Raw genomic sequence first — 18,427 nt, 5'->3', positions numbered from 1 at the left:
AGCTGGTCCAGCCTGGAAAAGGAGAGCTTTCTTAGCCTTGTTTATTCTATTTTATTTCATTTTTTTAAAAAAAGAATCAATGGGTCATTTTGCAACGCTTTCCCTGCCTCCCTCCTCCCTATCCATCCATGCAAAAATAAAAGTCAGAACTCATTATGCTAATTACAATCAAGCCTTTTAAAAAAAACAAAAACCTAAGTCACTGAAAACACCTAAAGATTCTTGTTCTCAGATTCTTAGCATATTAGCAATGAGCAGAGAATCTCAAAGGGTCCTTTTTTTGCCTGGCAGATTAAAGCACCCACCACCACCAATTTATATTCTGCTGAGAACTCCAACACTTGCCCAGCCAGCACCACCCAAAGAGATTGGCACCGCTGTTCAAAACCCACTGGAGTATGGCATAACATTCCACATACAGGGAGGGGGCAGGAATGGGGAGAGCTGACCAGAAGGGTTACCAAGAGTGTTTAATATTGTTATTTCAAGGGCTGGGATTAGGGAACCAAGCCAGGCAATTTTCGCTGCATGAGTTGCAAGGAGAGAGAGGGAGGGAGAGAGAGAGAATTCTGTTCTGAACAAAAGAGTACAGAATACAGACAGAGCGAGGCAGTGAGCAGGTAGGACAAGAAAGGATGCTCTTTGTTAAATATTAGCAATAAGTGCATTGTTAAGGCAGCCGCCAATGAAGCGCTCGTCGTAAAGCAGCGCAGGAGAACATATGGCCTATCGATGCTGGGATTAATGCTGGCTTGCAAAAACAGCCACTCTGCCTATAACAAGTAGGAATCGCCTCCAGGCAGCCAGGCAGGGAATTTCTTGTTAAAGTTGGAAGAGCCAAAAACAGCTCGCAGGAGTATGCAAAAAAGAAAGGAAGGAAAGCAGACCAGTAAGTATTGTTGCTGCGTAGTAACTTTTGTCAATTTGTCTGCAAGGTTAGATGAATGCCAATATTGAAGAAACAAGAACGGTGGTCATCATCAGTCCATGTTCTTAAAACCTGGTTTAGCCATCAGGAGATAGCAGCGAGAAATGGGATGATCAACTGAAAAGGCTGAAAGGCAGGGCATGGTCCTCTCTCAACTCCCAACAGCACGGCCAGTGGTCAGGAATGGCGAGAGTCTGCAACCCCTAGAGGGCATCATGGTAGCTATTCCTGCTCTTAGGGGCAAGGGACAGGTTGGGCTCCTATGAGCATGGGAGAAAAAAGATGCACAATGGATGGTAATTACAAGACTAAAAGGGTGGGGAACAGCAACGTCAAAGGGGCCAGACTGAATGGTGGTCGAGAAACCACACTAGTCTTTTTATCTGGCATGGGAACCATTGATTTACAATAGCCCAAATGACACCTCTCCTGAACTGTTGCATCCTTGTCCTTATATGAGCATCACTCCAGTCTTTAAAAACTGTAAAGGTAAAGGGACCCCTGACCGTTAGGTCCAGTCGCGGATGACTCTGGGGTTGCGGCGCTCATCTCGCTTTATTGGCCGAGGGAGCCAGCGTACAGCTTCCGGGTCATGTGGCCAGCATGACTAAGCCGCTTCTGGCGAACCAGAGCAGTGCACGGAAATGCCATTTACCTTCCTGCCAGAGCGGTACCTATTTATCTACTTGCACTTTTGACGTGCTTTCGAACTGCTAGGTGGGCAGGAGCAGGGACCGAGCAACGGGAGCTCACCCTGTCGCAGGGATTTGAACTGCCAACCTTCTGATCGGCAAGTCCTAGGCTATGTGGTTTAACCCACAGCACCACCCGCATCCCTTAAAAACTGTATATTTTATTTATTTTTGAGCTTTCATTGCAATTGCAGAAGAGTCCTTTCAGGCAAGAACTCATATAATGCTTCTGCCTCATGTGGTCTGGAGGTTGCAATCCGTGATAGGGCTGGTGACTGACTGTGTGTAAACCCTACCTCTCCCTGTTACCTGCTTGCCTTTCTGCCATCAAGCTTCGCTATCCCCTTTTGCTCCTGTCCTGCTCTCTTCTTCTGTAGAGTTCTTGGATAAACCCGTTGTCAATTTCACCTCCAGGGTGGGAGGAAGGACAGGAAACTTTGCTCATTTCCCCACTGCTAAAAGGGCAAAAAGCAATCCTGGAATAGGGTTGGGGGCTGCTGCTGTAGTAGCTGTAAAAGAACTGCTCCTTTCCAATGGAGCTGGGTTTGCACCAGAATCTCCTCCTTTCTATATCCCATACACCAGACTCCTCCAACGTTTTTGGACCGGGGAAATATGCCATGGGTAGCAGCACAACATGTCCCAGTGATTCATCAGACATTAGACAGTGATTTAAATAAGCCTCTCTTTCTTTGTCTCTAACCCACCCAACCAGCCACTGTCAAAAGCAAAGGGGGGGAAAATACCTTTGAAAAATGTAATGTCAAAAAAGTCAGGAGCAGCAAGGGGCACTCTGGCGTCCATGGGTGCCACACTGAGGTAAGGGACGTGGTAGCGCTGTGATCTAAATCACTGAGCCTCATGGGCTTGCAGATCGTAAGGTCAGCAGTTCGAATCTGCATGAGGGGGTGAGCTCCCGTTGCTTTGTCCCAATTCCTGCCAACCTAGCAGTTTGAAAGCATACCAGTGAGAGTAGATATATAGGGACTGCTGCAGCGAGAACGTAAACGTCGTTTCCATGCACTCTGGCTTCCGTCACGGTGTCCCGTTGCACCAGAAGTGGTTTAGTCATGCTGGCCACATGACCCAGAAAAGCTGCCTATGGACTAATGCTGGTACCACACCCCATAGTCAAATTCAACGGGACATAAATGTCCAGGCATCCTTTACCTTTATCTACACTGGGGATCCCACTCATACACTTTTTTCCAGCTTAAAGCTTGTTTTTGGTTCTATCTATATCTATCTAGACAAACCTAGACCAGTGTTTCCCAACCTTGGGCCCCCAGCTGTTTTTGGACTACAACTCCCATCATCCCTAGCTAGCAAGACCAATGGTCAGGGATGATGGGAATTGTAGTTCAAAAACAGCTGGAGGCCCAAGGTTGGGAAACACTGACCTAGACAGCATCTTAAAAAGCAGAGACATCACCTTGCCAACAAAGGTCCGTATAGTAAAAGCTATGGTTTTCCCAGTAGTGATGTATGGAAGTGAAAGCTGGACCATAAAGAAGGCTGATCGCCGAAGAATTGATGCTTTTGAATTATGGTGCTGGAGGAGACTCTTGAGAGTCCCATGGACTGCAAGAAGATCAAACCTATCCATTCTTAAGGAAATCAGCCCTGAGTGCTCACTGGAAGGACAGATCCTGAAGCTGAGGCTCCAATACTTTGGCCACCTCATGAGAAGAGAAGACTCATGAGAAGAGAAGACTAAGCATCTTCCGTTCTCCATCTTCCATGCAGCAATGGAGGCCGGAACGAGGGAGCAGGGCTGGAATCTATTTTACCAACACTAAGGAAAGGGATCACCAAAGAATTGATGCTTTTGAATTATGGTGCTGGAGGAGACTCTTGAGAGTCCCATGGACTGCAAGAAGAACAAACCTCTCCATTCTTAAGGAAATCAGCCCTGAGTGCTCACTGGAAGGACAGATCCTGAAGCTGAGGCTCCAATACTTTGGCCACCTCATGAGAAGAGAAGACTCCCTGGAAAAGACCCTGATGCTGGGAAAGATTGAGGGCACAAGGAGAAGGGGACGACAGAGGACGAGATGGTTGGACAGTGTTCTCAAAGCTACCAGCATGAGTTTGACCAAACTGCGGAAGGCAGTGGAAGACAGGAGTGCCTGGCGTGCTCTGGTCCATGGGGTCATGAAGAGTCGGACACGACTAAACGACTAAACAACAACAACAATATCTATCTAAAATCAAAATGTTACTTTGCACCTCCTCTTTACAGCACTGGTGTATACTGTATACTTAAGATGCTCTCTAAAGAAAAAAAAATACTCTCTTGAATTTAAGAGGAACATGAGTGGTGGCAGGTGAAAAAGATGCACAGGTAAAGCTTCCTGGTATGGGGAAGAAGAGGGGGTGCCTCAATAGACATCACATTCAATGCATGGGAGCAAGCTCATGTACAGCTAGCAGTGAACAGAGCTGGTTTTAGCATAGTTTGTGCTAAGATAATAAAATAATGTTGTTTTTTTCACTGGCACCTTAGAGCTGGAAACAGGAATGGCTGAATCCTGGATTTAGTACATGATAGGTTACATGGAATGAACAAGCCTTTTTTCTTGCTTTCCCCTCAACTTTTCCTCTTTTCAGATATTTAAATCATGGGGTTGGCTTTCAGTGAGCTTTCCAGTTTGGTCAATAAAAAAACTAGGGGAACCAGTTAGAAGAGCATGTACATGCAACCACTTGTTAAACCAGTTGCCTGCATTACCCCAATCTGACCACTTACCTAATTCCTAAGATTTCTGGCAATATAACCATCAAACACTCTTCTCGGTTGATTTAAGTCACGGTGACCTCCAGGCACATGTCTAGAGGTTTTGTGATGATGCCTTTTTGCAAAAATTGTAGGGTGGAACTAGGGTGGGATACTAGAATATTGCATTACTGGTAAGGAACAGCCACAGGAGACAAAGAGATTACAGAAACTACCAGTTTCCAAAATACTGATGGAATCAGATTCTTTCTAGGGATGTTAAGTAGCTGAATGAATTGCATTCCCAATCTCCTTTGCCTCAGAATTTTAGTTTTCTAGGTGCAGATATCATTTCAACCCCGGAGAGCAACCTAACATTTATTACCCGTTTTCCTACAGTCTGAAATAGTGCACAGCCCAGTAGCACTTTTACCTCCTGATCTTCTACTTAATGTGGAATGCGCTTCAAAACCCAACAAGATTTCATGCGATTGGCAAACGCTGCACAAATGCTTTCAAAGGTAACTTCTGTCAGCAAGCATAAGGACTAGAAACTTGGTTCTTTTCGATGAATGAATGGAAAAAGCAACACAGGAATCTGAGGCAGCAACTACATTTTGCATTACAGACATCAATGGCATGCAAAATTAAGACCTTCCTGCCAGAACTCTCCATTAAAATGCACATATATCACTCTCCTAAAACCTTCATGTTTTAGGTCATCTTTCATCCAGGCTTCCATGGGAGAAAAGGAAACCGATGGATTCTGCATTGTCCTCTATTTGAAGGCACACACACACTTCAGCTCTCTCAATCATTGTCTCTCCAAGGACATGAGGTCAGAGGCCATGTCCCTAGAGAAGAAGATGTTAGCCAATCACAGCACAGCAGCGGCAAATTGTTTAATCACCAGAAAGCAGCCTGCCCATGCAACCTTCCTGGAAGAAACTGAAGGGCACAAGGATCAAGATGGGCTACTTGCAAGTGGAGGAACAGTGATGATTTTGCACTCAGAAGGCAAGTAGGTCCATCGGCAGCTATGCCTGCCAAAATGTAAAGCAGGCAATAAATGGCAGAGTTTGATTAGTTGCTAGCCCAGATGATATAGCAAGAAAAGGGCATGTTATCTCCCGAGAAGGATCAATGATAGAATTTTCTTCTGAAGAAAAGCAGAAGGTTGGGACAGCCTCCACCCAGCTTTAAATTTAGATGTCTCTGGTGTTCCTTTGGTTATCCAAAGCTGTGCTGAGAAAAGTGTGCCATCTACTGGACACATGAAGAGATGACCTCTGATTGCTAGTTCTTTCGAGAGCACAGAAAATGTGTTGAATACAGAATGGGAGAGGGGCAAGGGAGAAAAAAAAGAAGGACCCAACCTATTAATCTTCCCAAAATCAAGAGGCTTGATGGGAAAATGCAACACAATACTGGTCATGGGATGAGTTAGCCCAAACCAGATTGTACAGCAGTTCCATGAAACCTTGTTCATTTGAACGCGGGTACTCCAGACAAATCACAATCTGTAACCAAGGTTCGTCCTTGGTTTACTGCTCATGGTTTGCCTAGACCAGGCATCCCCAAACCTGGCCCTCCAGCTGTTTTGGGACTACAACTCCCATCATCCCTAGCTAACAGGACCAGTGGCCAGGGATGATGGGAATTGTAGTCCCAAAACACCTGGAGGGTCGAGTTTGGGGGTGCCTGGCCTAGACTCTAGAGCAGTGGTGTCCAAACATTTTTCAAAGAGGGCCAGATTTGATGAAGTGAAGGGCCGTGAGGGCCGACCAAAGGGCCAACCAAGGTTTTTGACCTTTTTAATGATTTTACCCCAAAGCTGTTGACCTTTTTTTAGGATTGAAGTTGTTGAGGGTTTTTTAGGATTTTACCACAGGAAATAAATTGCCACAGGGGCTGGATTAAACCAAGTGGCGGGCCAGATTGGGCCCCCAAAACAGACTTTGGACATGCCTGCTCTAGAGCCAGGCAAACCAGAAGCCTAAGTTTGGAAGCAACGCTAAACCAAACCAGGGCTTAACTCCAGGTAGCATGGTAGCAGGATGACTGGGTGTGGAGTGAAGTGGATGCAATTTTTGCTTTACCCATATACTCATGTGTTCACACTTAGCTTAGTGTTATATGTCAAGCGGGAAATACAAGATAAAGTAAAAGGAAGCGGAAGATAAGGGAAAGAGGACGAAACACTCTGTATGCTGGTGCTGTGATGTGCTGAGTGGGAAAAAGCAAAGACGAACAAAGAACTTGTTACAGATAGGTAGCCGTGTTGGTCTGCCATAGTCAAAACAAAATAAAAAAATTCCTTCCAGTAGCACCTTAAAGACCAACTAAGTTAGTTCTAGGTATGAGCTTTCGTGTGCATGCACACTTCTTCAGATACACTGTGTATCTGAAGAAGTGTGCATGCACACGAAAGCTCATACCTAGAACTAAGTTGGTCTTTAAGGTGCTACTGGAAGGAATTTTTTTATTTTGTTTGAACAAAGAACTTGTTTGAGTAGATACACAGTGGATTGTGCTGTAATTCCCATGAAGTGCAATGAGACTTACTCCTAGCCTTGCCCAACTATGTTTGCTCCAGGTGTTTGGCACTACACCTCTCATCAACCCCAGCCAGCAATGATGGAATTTGTGGTCTAAAACGTATGGCAGGGGATGAGGTTGGGGAAAGTTGCTATATAGGACTGCAGTGGTGGGTGCAATCCTATACTGGTGACTCCCCACTTACGCGGGGGTTACGTTCTGGGCCCCCGTGCGCATAAGCAAAATGTGTGTAAGTGGAGAGCCTCGTCACGGCAGGGAACTAGGGTGACTCTTTCTTCTTTTACAACAAAAACAGGCCAGAGCTCTTTGGAACCCTACGTAAGAGAAAGCAACCCATATTGTTCCTTTGCCTCCAGATTGCCAGAAAGAGCAGGGAAAAGTGTGTCCAAGCCCACTGCAATGTAGCTTCCCGTCCAACGGCTGTCGAGAGGGGTAGTGTAGCAGCAGTGATAATCCCCGCGAGCCATTTTGGAGCCTATCAATTCTTGTTTTAAAAGTCTTTGAAATATCGGGCTCTGGGGAGGGTCTCCTCACAAGCCTTGAGGACTTTCCAGCTCTGTCCTGCCATTTCCAGATTTGAATTTATTTAAATCGATTGATTGATTTCCCAGCACCACACATATACAGGTGTGTGTGGGGGGGGTGTTATGTCTGTACCCAGTTTCCAGGAATAAGCTCCCTTGAACTCAATGGGACTCTCTTTCAAGTAGACATGCATTAGACTGTGCTATTAGTCTTGTACTTATCCACCAGCCCAATAAGCCAACCACAAAATGAACTGTGACTTGCTGTTTTAAACCCACCGCCATAGCTGTGCTTTTTTGTTCTAGTATAATAAATTGTTAAGAATTTAGTACTGTATTGATTCCTGAAATGGTTTGCATTGAGACATATTATGTATTCTTTGTTGTGCTAAGCTTTATAGTTACAGAGTTTTGTATTTACACGGGTTGGGAACTTACTTAGAGTGCAGTAATTGCGGACAAACTTGACTTGATCACATTAGCTCTAACCTTTCATTGAAAATTATTCCCCGTTTTACTTAAATTTCTCCCACGAGTACACTACCAAAGCAGACTCCACCATCACTGCAAGGGCAGAATGCCTTGCAGTACAAAACCATTGTTAGGAACACAGGAAACTGCCTTGTACCAGGTGAACACCACTGGTCCATCTAGCTTAACACCGTCTACACTGACTGGCAGCAGTTGTCCACGTTTTCAGACAAGGTACTCTCCCAGCCCTATTTGGAGATGCTGGGGATTGAACCTGGGATCTTCTGCTTGCAAGGCAAATGCTCTTCCACTGAAATACACCCCTTTCCCAGTATCATGTTAGCAAAGAAAGAATGCACCTATTGATGCCTTTGTCCTTGGAACAGTTAGCTTTTAGGTGCAGTCTAATGATACAGCTAGGGTTGCGGGTGGCACTGTGGGCTAAACCACAGAGCCTAGGACTTGCCAATCAGAAGGTTGGCGGTTCGAATCCCTGCGACGGGGTGAGCTTCCGTTGCTCAGCCCCTGCTCCTGCCAACCTTCGAAAGCACGAAGTGCAAGTAGATAAATAGGTACCACTCCAGCAGGAAGGTAAATGGTGTTTGCATGCGCTGCTCTGGTTCGCCAGAAGCGGCTTAGTCATGCTGGCCACATGACCCGGGAGCTGTACGCCGGCTCCCTCAACCAGTAAAGCGAGATGAGCGCCGCAACCCCAGAGTCAGCCACAACTGGACCTAATGGTCAGGGGTCCCTTTACCTTTACCTAACGATACAGCTACATTGGGGTATGAAGTCTGTAGATAGAGGCATCTCCCCAATTATGCAGGGGTTACGTTCTTGGGTACCGGGCATAAACGTGAAATCGTGTATAGTCAAAACACCATTGGGTTCAGTGGCAGGTGGGACTGAAGAATTTCCCAGATGTCCGCCCCCTTTCCCAACCCCTTTTTATTTTATTTTTATTTTTGCTAAGTGCGTAAAGCTGATTGCACACAAGTTGAATGTGTGTAAGTGTGTGTGTGTGGAATCCCTGTACTACAAGACACAACAGAACACTCCTGTTGCAAAAGCCATGGTTTCTAGATCAGGGAACCAGCCATGATCTGACTTAGTGTTTTGTCAAACCAGAGCTGATGATTTGTTTTGCTCCAGACAAACCATGAGATGTAACAAAGGTTTGCTCTTGGCTTACTGCTTGTGGAGGAGCAAAAAAGCCACAATTTTCACTCTGCGTACTCAGGTGCTTGCTTGTTTACACTTAGCCATGGTTTGCCTTTGCACTGCTTGCAAACCGGGCCATAGTAAACCTTTACATTTCTGATAGGAAAATGTTACCAAACCCCTTAGGTTACTTCTGGAGAAAGAACTGCATCATCTCTCTCGTACAAATAGAACTGCTTCTAGAGATAACAGATACAACTACTTCCACCTACTTCATGACAAAGTGAGGTGCTCACACATTATATACCTTGTTAAGGGTATATAATCTCAAGGCAGCGTGTGATGTCCCTGTGTGGTGTCCCTTCTATTTGGACAATCTTTTCCTCTCTCTCATTCATTCACAGGGATGCTTACAGAGCTCTGATATGTGGAGACCTAAAAAATTCTACTGGGCTATGGGGTAGAGCAGAGAAAGCGCTATTGGGCCATATTGGTTTGTTGAGGTAGTGAGGGAGGAGGACAAAGAGAGAGATGTCACAATGCATTCAAAGCTCCTTCCATTGCCTTATTCCTTTCCAGAAGACCTTGACCATATTTACAGCGAAAGCACCAGACGGGAGACAAATCCGTGGACCTTCAAAACTGACTTTGTTTCTTATACTGGTCTACTTTGGATATTTCTCACCTTGAAAAGAATAGAAATCTATTAATTTCCATTCCCAATCACCCTGCATCTTTTGCCAACAATCCATCAAAAGCCACCACTGCTCCCTTGTCTTAGGTACTAGGAAGAGCCCATATGAAACAGAGCCTATCTAAAATAATCCCTCTCTGCTGTTTAAACATTGACACAATGCCAGGCAGCTCATACCTTTGACATTTCCTGTTTTGATCCCAGTTCCTCACAGGGGTTGCTTAAGGCACCATCGCCTCCCATCTACAAAGCTATTCTCCTTTCACAGGCCTCTGCTGGCAACAGACAGACAAAGAAATCAGATCAAATCTTTACTTAGGGTTATAAGCCAGTTTTGACACAGGCAAAGGCATAGAGTATCAGTTAAGCACAACAGAAGGATCAGTAAATGCATAAAACCATAATAAAAAGGAAGGTGTACATAGAAATTCTGTCTTTGTGCTTTATGGCAAGGTTGTGCTCCTTAAGATGGATTGTCCTTCCACTATTGTTAACAAAATGGAAATGGTGAAAGAAGATCCTTTTTGCTGCACAGTTTGCTCCAATTGTCCTATTTGATACGTGTAAGGAATGTTCTTTTATAGAACTGGTGGTTGATCTTAAATTTTACCGATGGTACAATCCCTTAGCTTCACTTCCTTCCTAGATTTTTATTTTGTCTTACAGGTGCCTTTGATGATGCAGATGTGCCTCTCTCTGTTTCTGACATAGCCCTATAATCTCACTGAAGTAGGCCCATTTGGTACATTTGACAGCCTGTTACTGTATTCTATTATCCAACTCAGTCCTTAATTCTACAGTAGGTGCAAGGCAAGCTATTGACAAAGGCATACAAAGGAGTCAATGAGTCTGTCTGGTGTAAAAACACACACGCGCACACACAATCGTTGGGACCTTAATCAATTGGTTATTTTAACCTCACTCACCTTGGGTCACATAGCAAGGATGGAGCTAAAATGACTTAAAATGCAGCCTATGGACAGATTGGTTTGCAAGTTTGGCATGCCAAATGTACCCCTGGTTAGGATTGGTTTGCAAGTTTGGCATGCCAAATGTACCCCTGGGCTCGATATATTAGTCCTACACAGCTACCTTTCTGGAACTGTGGATTGCTTTATTTCAATCAATATGCTGACTGAATAGGTGACAACGCTGGAGATAATCCGATTCTATAAAAAGAACACAAAGGAACACAGACTGCATGAAGTAAATCCCATGTCACCATCATACAGCATAAGCCAATTTTGAAAGCCTGGTATTCCCTGCTCCCTACACTTGCTTCTCCACCTATGGCTCACAACTGCTCTGCCAGTAATTTCATCTCCTGCTTAATTCTACAGAGATCTCAGCCGGCACCAGCCTCCTAGGTGAATTGCCACAACAGCATGATGAAACATCCCAGACTCAGTTACTGCTTGCAGTCCCACAGACACTTGCACACTCCCTGCCCAATAACACAACTGGACAAGAAAGCAATTTAATCACCAGCTCCCTAGAAAGGAGTCGAAACAGAAAGGGCAAGAAATATGCAAGCGTTGCATCAAGCCAAACCCCGCAGAAGCTGCCTCTTGAGGAGTCCACGTTTTTCCTAGGCACATGCATCCCTCCCATCCCAAAGCTGTTTCTTAATTCCTGCTGTTAACAGAGAGCAAAACAGCAGCCAGTAGGCTTGGTCTTTACTGAAGACTGTCACGACAGGACTCCCAATTCCTGCAACACTGCCACTAGAAAGAACGGGGGGGGGGGGGAGCTATATTACTTACTACTAGGGCTGTTGCCTGACCAATCAATAATATTACTGTCAATAAATTGATTAGCCAGTCCACTAACTCTGCAGATGAACAACACACTAAGCATGAAACACAAAGCACGCTTTCTTTATTTTAAAAAAATGCAGTGCATGTTCTGGCAGGCATCTATTTTCCTTTTAGAAGAAAAATGCTTCTAAAAAGCCACCTCCAATTTTACGAACTGTACTTTTATCTTTTTTAATAAAGACAATCAGATGTTCAATTAACAGGGGTCACATTTTTGAGTGGCCAGCATTTTAACTTGATTACACATTGCAGCCCCGCTTGTTAAAAGACAGGTGGAAGTTTATTTTGAACCCAGGTTTACCAGCTCTGCAGCTGCAATGTGTGCTATTTGGTGTTGTGCATTTCTGTACTCCACATGCTATTAAGGGGAGTCCTTGTTCAAATAACAAACCAGAGGGCCAGGCAGTGTCTGGAGGAGAACCAGAAAACCAAAGGGTGTGCTCATAGCACTGCACACACACACAAAAACCACCCCAAGAATCCAAGATTGCTATATGACAGGCTCCACCTCTGTGCATACAATGAGCATACAGGATAAACCTTTAAACATGCACATATGCCAATGGTTAGCTACCAAACTGAGCAGCAGGCCAGTGCTGAGAAGGGAGTTGATGAGCTACCCCCTCTCATTGTGTATGAATGCCAGAAATTTCATATATGATGCATAAAGGGGTATAATGCGGCCACTCCAAAAATAACTTGCTGACAAAACAAGGATCAACCTACATATGATGGAACAAGCAACTGCTGCTTTAATGTTGTAATGTTTTCCTTTAGATTGCAGTTTGATTCATCATCTGAGATATTGTGCATCATGGTTTTGATGCCTACTTCCTTGGGAGGGTTTTGTCCTGGAAGGTGGCATAGATAGCTAGATAGCTAGATATAGATATGGATGGTATAGATATAGATGGTATAGATATAAGTAGAGAGATATATAGCTTCTGGCCACCCCAATCTCCACTGCAGAGTTTGAGATTCCAGGGGTCTTGGCACTTTACCAGTGTCCATGTTTCCTTTGGGGAAAAGAGGAATAGTGGAGACTTCAGTATCTTTGTGAAATACAGTTTATTTACACATATTTACATCTGAGTCTGGACGGAGAGAGGGTTCCGAGCATCACATCTCACGAGGGGCTCGTTCGTCACGTCAGTGCAGCCCTGGTACAAAGGTAGCCCAAATGTCATCTGTATCTCCACACAGCTTCTCCATGTGTCAGCCTGCATGGCCACTGGCTCCACCCTTCTTTCTGCCCAAAGCCTTTCCTAAAATGCAACCCAAGCCTCATGCAAAAAGGACAATTTTTTTCCTGTGGTGACATCATGCCCCCTGTAACCCTGGCAACCTCCCCTTCCCAACTCTGCTATTGTCTTTTGCTAACTAACAAGTAGCTGGGGGAGGGACTCCACCCCACCCCCCTTCTTGTGTGACACTGAATGTCCCAATGGCTCGCCTTTCGTCAGGGTAATGTCAGTGCCATCATCTGTTTAGTTCTTTCATGGCACCTCTCTCAGCCAATCTCCCGAGAAAGCTGGCTTGACTTATTGTGAAGGCCCTGCTAAATCCATTGAGCCAACGCCACATTCAGTAATTTCAGAGAGTAATTGGGAGAATCTGGCACCCAGAATTTTAGAGGATCCTTGCCCACAGCAAACCCAGAACTATATAAAATGAACAAGGACAGGATACAACTGGAAAACATAAACTGCATCCTGCCATGAAGGTCACAAAGGAGAAAGATAGGAGCAGCCCAGGGGCCTCTCAGCTGGAGCCTTACATCGTTGCAGAGGCAAAGACCCTTTCCTTCCTCTTGGAATCTCCTAATAAGGCCCTAGAATGAAGACGGACAGGGCTTAAGGGCAACATCCTGGCTCGTATGTTCAGCTGCATGAAAGAAGCAATATGTAAACTGGGCAATCCACACCAACACAAATATGTGGAGGCCTGGATTAAGTATCTTCCTCACTTAATAGCAGTAACAGCAAAGGACTGGAAGAGGGAGACTCATGCATATGGACTGTGTGGCATATCCAGCTCATATATGAAATCTCCCCCGCCCCCATGTGACTGCAATAACGTAGTCTCTTTCCAAACCAGGGCAAAGGAAGATGATATTCTGTACAAAAAATAAATGGGGGTGGGCACCAGGGGACTGCTGATTTGTGTTGATGACATCCCTGTAGCTATTTATGGGGAAAGGATGTCTCTCAGCACCCAACCCTGCTGTTCTGCTCACGCAACAGACTCCCAATTGTGCAACAGGACTTTCCCTTCCTCTCCTTCCTCCCTGCCCCATAGCCCCGCCCCTGCACCCTCAAAATCTACTTTGGAGGGTTGGGAGTCCCTCTGCCGCCTGAAATTTTGGGAGCATGAAGAGGGAGGAGAGGGAGGGGAAATCCCATGGCGTGAACAAAACTCCACTTGCAAAGCACCAACCACACCCTGTGTGCATATTGACAGATCCACTTGGAAGCAATAGCTTGGACTATCAAACAACCAAATATTGAAGTTAATTCAGTCCAAGAGGATCTAGGTTTGAAATTACATGCCACAGCAGCAGCAAGAATACTTATTGCAAAGTACTGGAAGACACAAGATTTACCCACCCGGGAAGAATGGCAGATGAAGGTGATGGACTATATGGAACTGGCGGAAATGACTGGCAGAATCCGAGACCAAGGAGAAGAGTCGGTGGAAGAACATTGGAAGAAATTTAAAGTTTATCTACAGAAACATTGTAAAATTAAGGAATGTTAGAAGGATGTTGGAATGAAGTAATGTGGTTTTAGCAGAAATGATATAAAGGATTAGGTAAAAATGGATTTGTTAATTGGTGAAAGATGAGAATGTAAAATTACAGTATATTAAGATAAATTAATAGGATAAAAACAAAGCTGGAAAGGATTTGCTGAAATATCTAATTGAACTAGAATACAAAAAAGGGAGGTGTGAGGAGGTCAAGGAAATAAGCAAAGGAAAGAAAGTTATGTAAAAGTTTGATTTGTGTGTTTTTTTTAAAATTGCTTGTCTTTTTTCTGTCTTTTTTATTTTTATTTTTTGTTTTTTATTTTTTCTCTTTGTAATCTTTAAAAGTTGAATAAATATTATTTTTTAAAAAATGAAATTACATGAACGTCCAGCTGTTTTCATCCACGCACCATTCCTTCTGGAGATTACCTCTGAGCAGCCTCTCAGTGCAGTCCAGCAATATTTAACTCACTGTTGGACTTCAAACTTCAGGCCTGGAAAGGTATCTAAGCCTGTGTTTTAATAAAGACCTGAAATCATCATCATCATCATCCTGTCCAATTTTACTGGACTTGCCATGGGCTCAAGAACATTTACTGAAGCAGGGATTTGTATACGAGCTTGAAAGAGAACGATCAAGTCACTTATATTTAATTTTTAAAAACCTTTAACCACATTTATAACAATAAAAAGTAAAGTGAATAAAAGGTGAAGTAAACCAGAAGTGATTTTGACATTTCAGCCCTGAGAGATGCGTCACTGTGCAATGTTAGAAAGGAATGGGACAATTGAAAAAGTGTTAAAGATGTTATCTTTTTACTTCAGTCCTTTCTTGCCAGTATGTAGATGCAGACATCTGTGCAGCCTGAAAACTGTATTGTGTTTCAGCTGAGACCCTCGAAGCCTGATGAAAAACCTGGGAGAGCCTTGCATATGGTGTCTAATAAATGCAAAACCTAGTTCAACTCACGTTTGGCTGATTTCTCTGGCAAGCTTGTTGGGGCTTAAAAAAAGAAGCTAATGTACAATTTATTTTTTTTATTTTAAGGAAGGAGCGTTTCAGAAAAGTGAGTTCGAATCGTTTTATGTCAATAAACAACTCTCCCAACCACCTACCCACTCCCACCATCCCACAGCTTGAAAGACCTCAGCTACTCTGTAATCCTCCAAACGTGTTTACTAAGAATAACATCCACAGATTGCAGTATAGAATCATAGAACTGTAGAGTTGGAAGGGACCCTGAGGATTATCTAGTCCAAACCAGCAATGTGCAGTTGTCCCATATTGGGATCGAACCTGCAATCTTGGCATTATCAGCACCACACTTTAACCAACTCGGCTATCCAGTAGGCATGTCTTAGAATCATAGAATCATAGAATCATAGAGTTGGAAGAGACCACAAGGGCCATCGAGTCTAATCCCCTGCCAAGCAGGAAACACCATCAGAGCACTCCTGACATATGGTTGTCAAGCCTCTGCTTAAAGACCTCCAAAGAAGGAGACTCCACCACACCCCTTGGCAGCAAATTCCACTGTCGAACAGCTCTTACTGTCAGGAAGTTCTTCCTAATGTTTAGGTGGAATCTTCTTTCTTGTAGTTTGGAACCATTGCTCCGTGTCTGCTTCTCTGGAGCAGCAGAAAACAACCTTTCTCCCTCCTCTATGTGACATCCTTTTATATACTTGAACATGGCTATCATATCACCCCTTAACCTCCTCTTCTCCAGGCTAAACATGCCCAGCTCCCTTAGCCGTTCCTCATAAGGCATCGTTTCCAGGCCTTTGACCATTTTGGTTGCCCTCCTCTGGACACGTTCCAGTTTGTCAGTGTCCTTCTTGAACTGTGGTGCCCAGAACTGGACACAGTACTCCAGGTGAGGTCTGACCAGAGCAGAATACAGTGGCACTATTACTTCCCTTGATCTAGATGCTATACTCCTATTGATGCGGCCCAGAATTCTGGAAACAAAGAGAAATCCTTGACTGCCTTTATTCTATAAACCACAGCCCACAGAACAGGAATGCTGCCTGTTGACAAGTAAGCATCAAAAAGCACACGGGATCTTGGAACCATGCAAGGTTAACAGCTTTGAAAACCAGCTTTCTGCAATTTTAAATATTTTCTCATGTGCCAATTTGCAATATAACTGAAAGGCCACACGAGGGCACCCTCCCCACACAATGAGCGGGCAAAACAGTGTGCACTGCACTAAATTGGAGAGCTGTGGCTTCAGTCACATTTTATTGATAAAGTGTAAATCTTCACCCTAGAAAATCAGCCTTGCAGTTTGTCACAGAATGGTAAGTTGTATAAGATCTAGATTTTGAAGCGCAGGAACAGGAAGACATGGCAAGCCACTCCTGCACAACAGCACTAGAGGAAAGCAGAGAGAAAAATCAGCCTGGCAATTTATAATCTTGGCAACCTAAATTACATGGATAGTAGCAGAGCCAGCCTAAGCTCCAAGACTATATCCAGGGTACTGAAGCACACAAGTGAGCTCCTCTTTCATCCATCTTTCAGACAGGTAAAAGTTGTCTTGGATATACAGGTGACGACCATTTCGTGCCAGGGTTCTGTTCCCAGCCCCTGTGTGCATCAGCAAAGCCCATATAAATGTGCCCTGCCCCCATTCTGCCCTGTCAGCCATTCAGTCCCCATTCTGTCTTCTTCCAGGTCCAAATGGACCAATGCGTTGGCAACTGCATGTCAATTGGACACGGCTAAAACGGTCGCTGCCTGTAGATAACATCAAACAGAGGTGCCCCCAAACTGAAAGAAGCAACTTGCTGTAAGGCGATGTTGTCAGCCAGCTAAAAGCTATTCCTTACATGACATGAATCCTAATAAAAAAGACAGGTACATACATTCAGATCCATATTTCAGTAACATCCTGGTCATCAAAGCAACTTATACCACGGCTTGCAACTACACCTCCATTGCAGCGGGTATCTCAAAACAAGCAGGGTCTACCATCTCAATGACCAAATGGGATCTCATATGTAGCGACTACTGTCAACGCATGTCACCACAGTTGGACAGCTAGTGGTATCCAGGGCCTTCATCTCTGAGGCGCAAAAGAATAGACTGTAATCCTATACACACTTATGTAGCAGCAAGTCACACTGAACTCAGTAGGACTTCTGAGTAGACATACATAAAATCACACTGCTGAGAGTAGTAGAGTGAACGCCCCTCAGCAGGGGCAAAAACCAGACAAATAGTTGTTCTACAACTGGATAATCATGCTCCTTGATTACTCCATAAAAGGAGCAAAGGAACACAAACTCACCTGTTTTCATTAACCAGGAACATGGAGCCAACATTCTCCACCAGGGCTTCACTGATGGGTGAGAGGCAGAATGGAGAAGAGAAGGCATCAGAGTCCGAGTCAAATGTGCTGTCTCTGCTGACATCATCGGCAGACAACTCCAAAGAGCCCTCATCGTCCTCTCCAGTCTCCAGGTGGCTCTCCAGCCCTTCTTCCACTGACTCCTCCAACCGGTTGTGCTCCTCCAGAGAACTGATTGTCGATAAGATACCTGAGTCACTGTGGGCAGGCTGAGCCGAGCTGTGGATGCTGTCCGTTGCCAAGCAACCCTGGGACAGCTTCTCCCCTTCCTCCGAAGGGCAGCTGACGTGAGCCACATCCCTAACCAGCTGCGACACGGTCAGAACATCCTCTTCATCCTTTGGGGTCACAGCTCGCTTCTGCTCGGAGGGGGAAGCCTGCATAGTGGCGCCAAAACCCTGAGTATGGCGGTTACGCTTGCGGGGGGCCTTGCGAACCGGGGAGCTCTCTGGTGTAATGTAGCGGAGGGCCTCCTCGTCCTGCCTCTGAATTCGGGAATTTGGGACCCAGGCCAAGATAAGCGTGGTTCCAAGCAGCTCATCTTTCTCCATGTACAGGCACAAATAGCCTATGAAAGAACACAGTGCCCCAGAGTTACAACCAAGCCCCAACTTCATGAATGGCAGGTATCCTGAAAGGGTGCTGAGCACTCCAGTTTCCTGCTACCACTGGGACTCCTCCCATCACTCACTTGCCTCTTGAGCAGCTCTCTCCTAAGCCCAACTTCTTCCTCCTCCCCTAACCAGACCCAATTGCTTCATC

General features: G+C 44.9%; 1 protein-coding gene and 1 long non-coding RNA gene across 4 annotated transcripts in view; one reads left to right on the top strand and one right to left on the bottom strand.

Moving 5' to 3' along the window:
* TBC1D16 (TBC1 domain family member 16) overlaps nt 1-18,427 on the bottom strand; it is a 58,819-nt gene that overhangs the window by 24,502 nt on the left and 15,890 nt on the right. For 2 of the 3 annotated variants that reach the window (XR_014153299.1, XM_081849600.1), the window contains exons 4-5: nt 17,606-18,233; nt 16,579-16,686 (exon numbers count right to left, since the gene is read on the bottom strand). Coding sequence is in view for 2 of the 3 variants with exons in the window: in XM_081849600.1 (XP_081705726.1) it covers nt 16,579-16,686; nt 17,606-18,233 (736 nt within the window). In the remaining variant the exon portion in view is untranslated. The remainder of the gene's footprint in view (nt 1-16,578; nt 16,687-17,605; nt 18,234-18,427) is intronic. The other variant, XM_081849601.1, reaches the window with a different exon arrangement.
* The window catches only part of LOC309335166, a 722,355-nt gene that overhangs the window by 696,767 nt on the left and 7,161 nt on the right, over nt 1-18,427 (top strand). The window lies entirely within an intron of this gene.

This window comes from Podarcis erhardii, assembly GCF_964252035.2.
Source record: "Podarcis erhardii genome assembly, chromosome: 2".
In the NCBI taxonomy this organism is placed as follows: Eukaryota; Metazoa; Chordata; class Lepidosauria; order Squamata; family Lacertidae; genus Podarcis; species Podarcis erhardii.
Note: the sequence above shows the minus strand (reverse complement) of the source record. Positions and strands in the feature narration are given on the sequence as shown.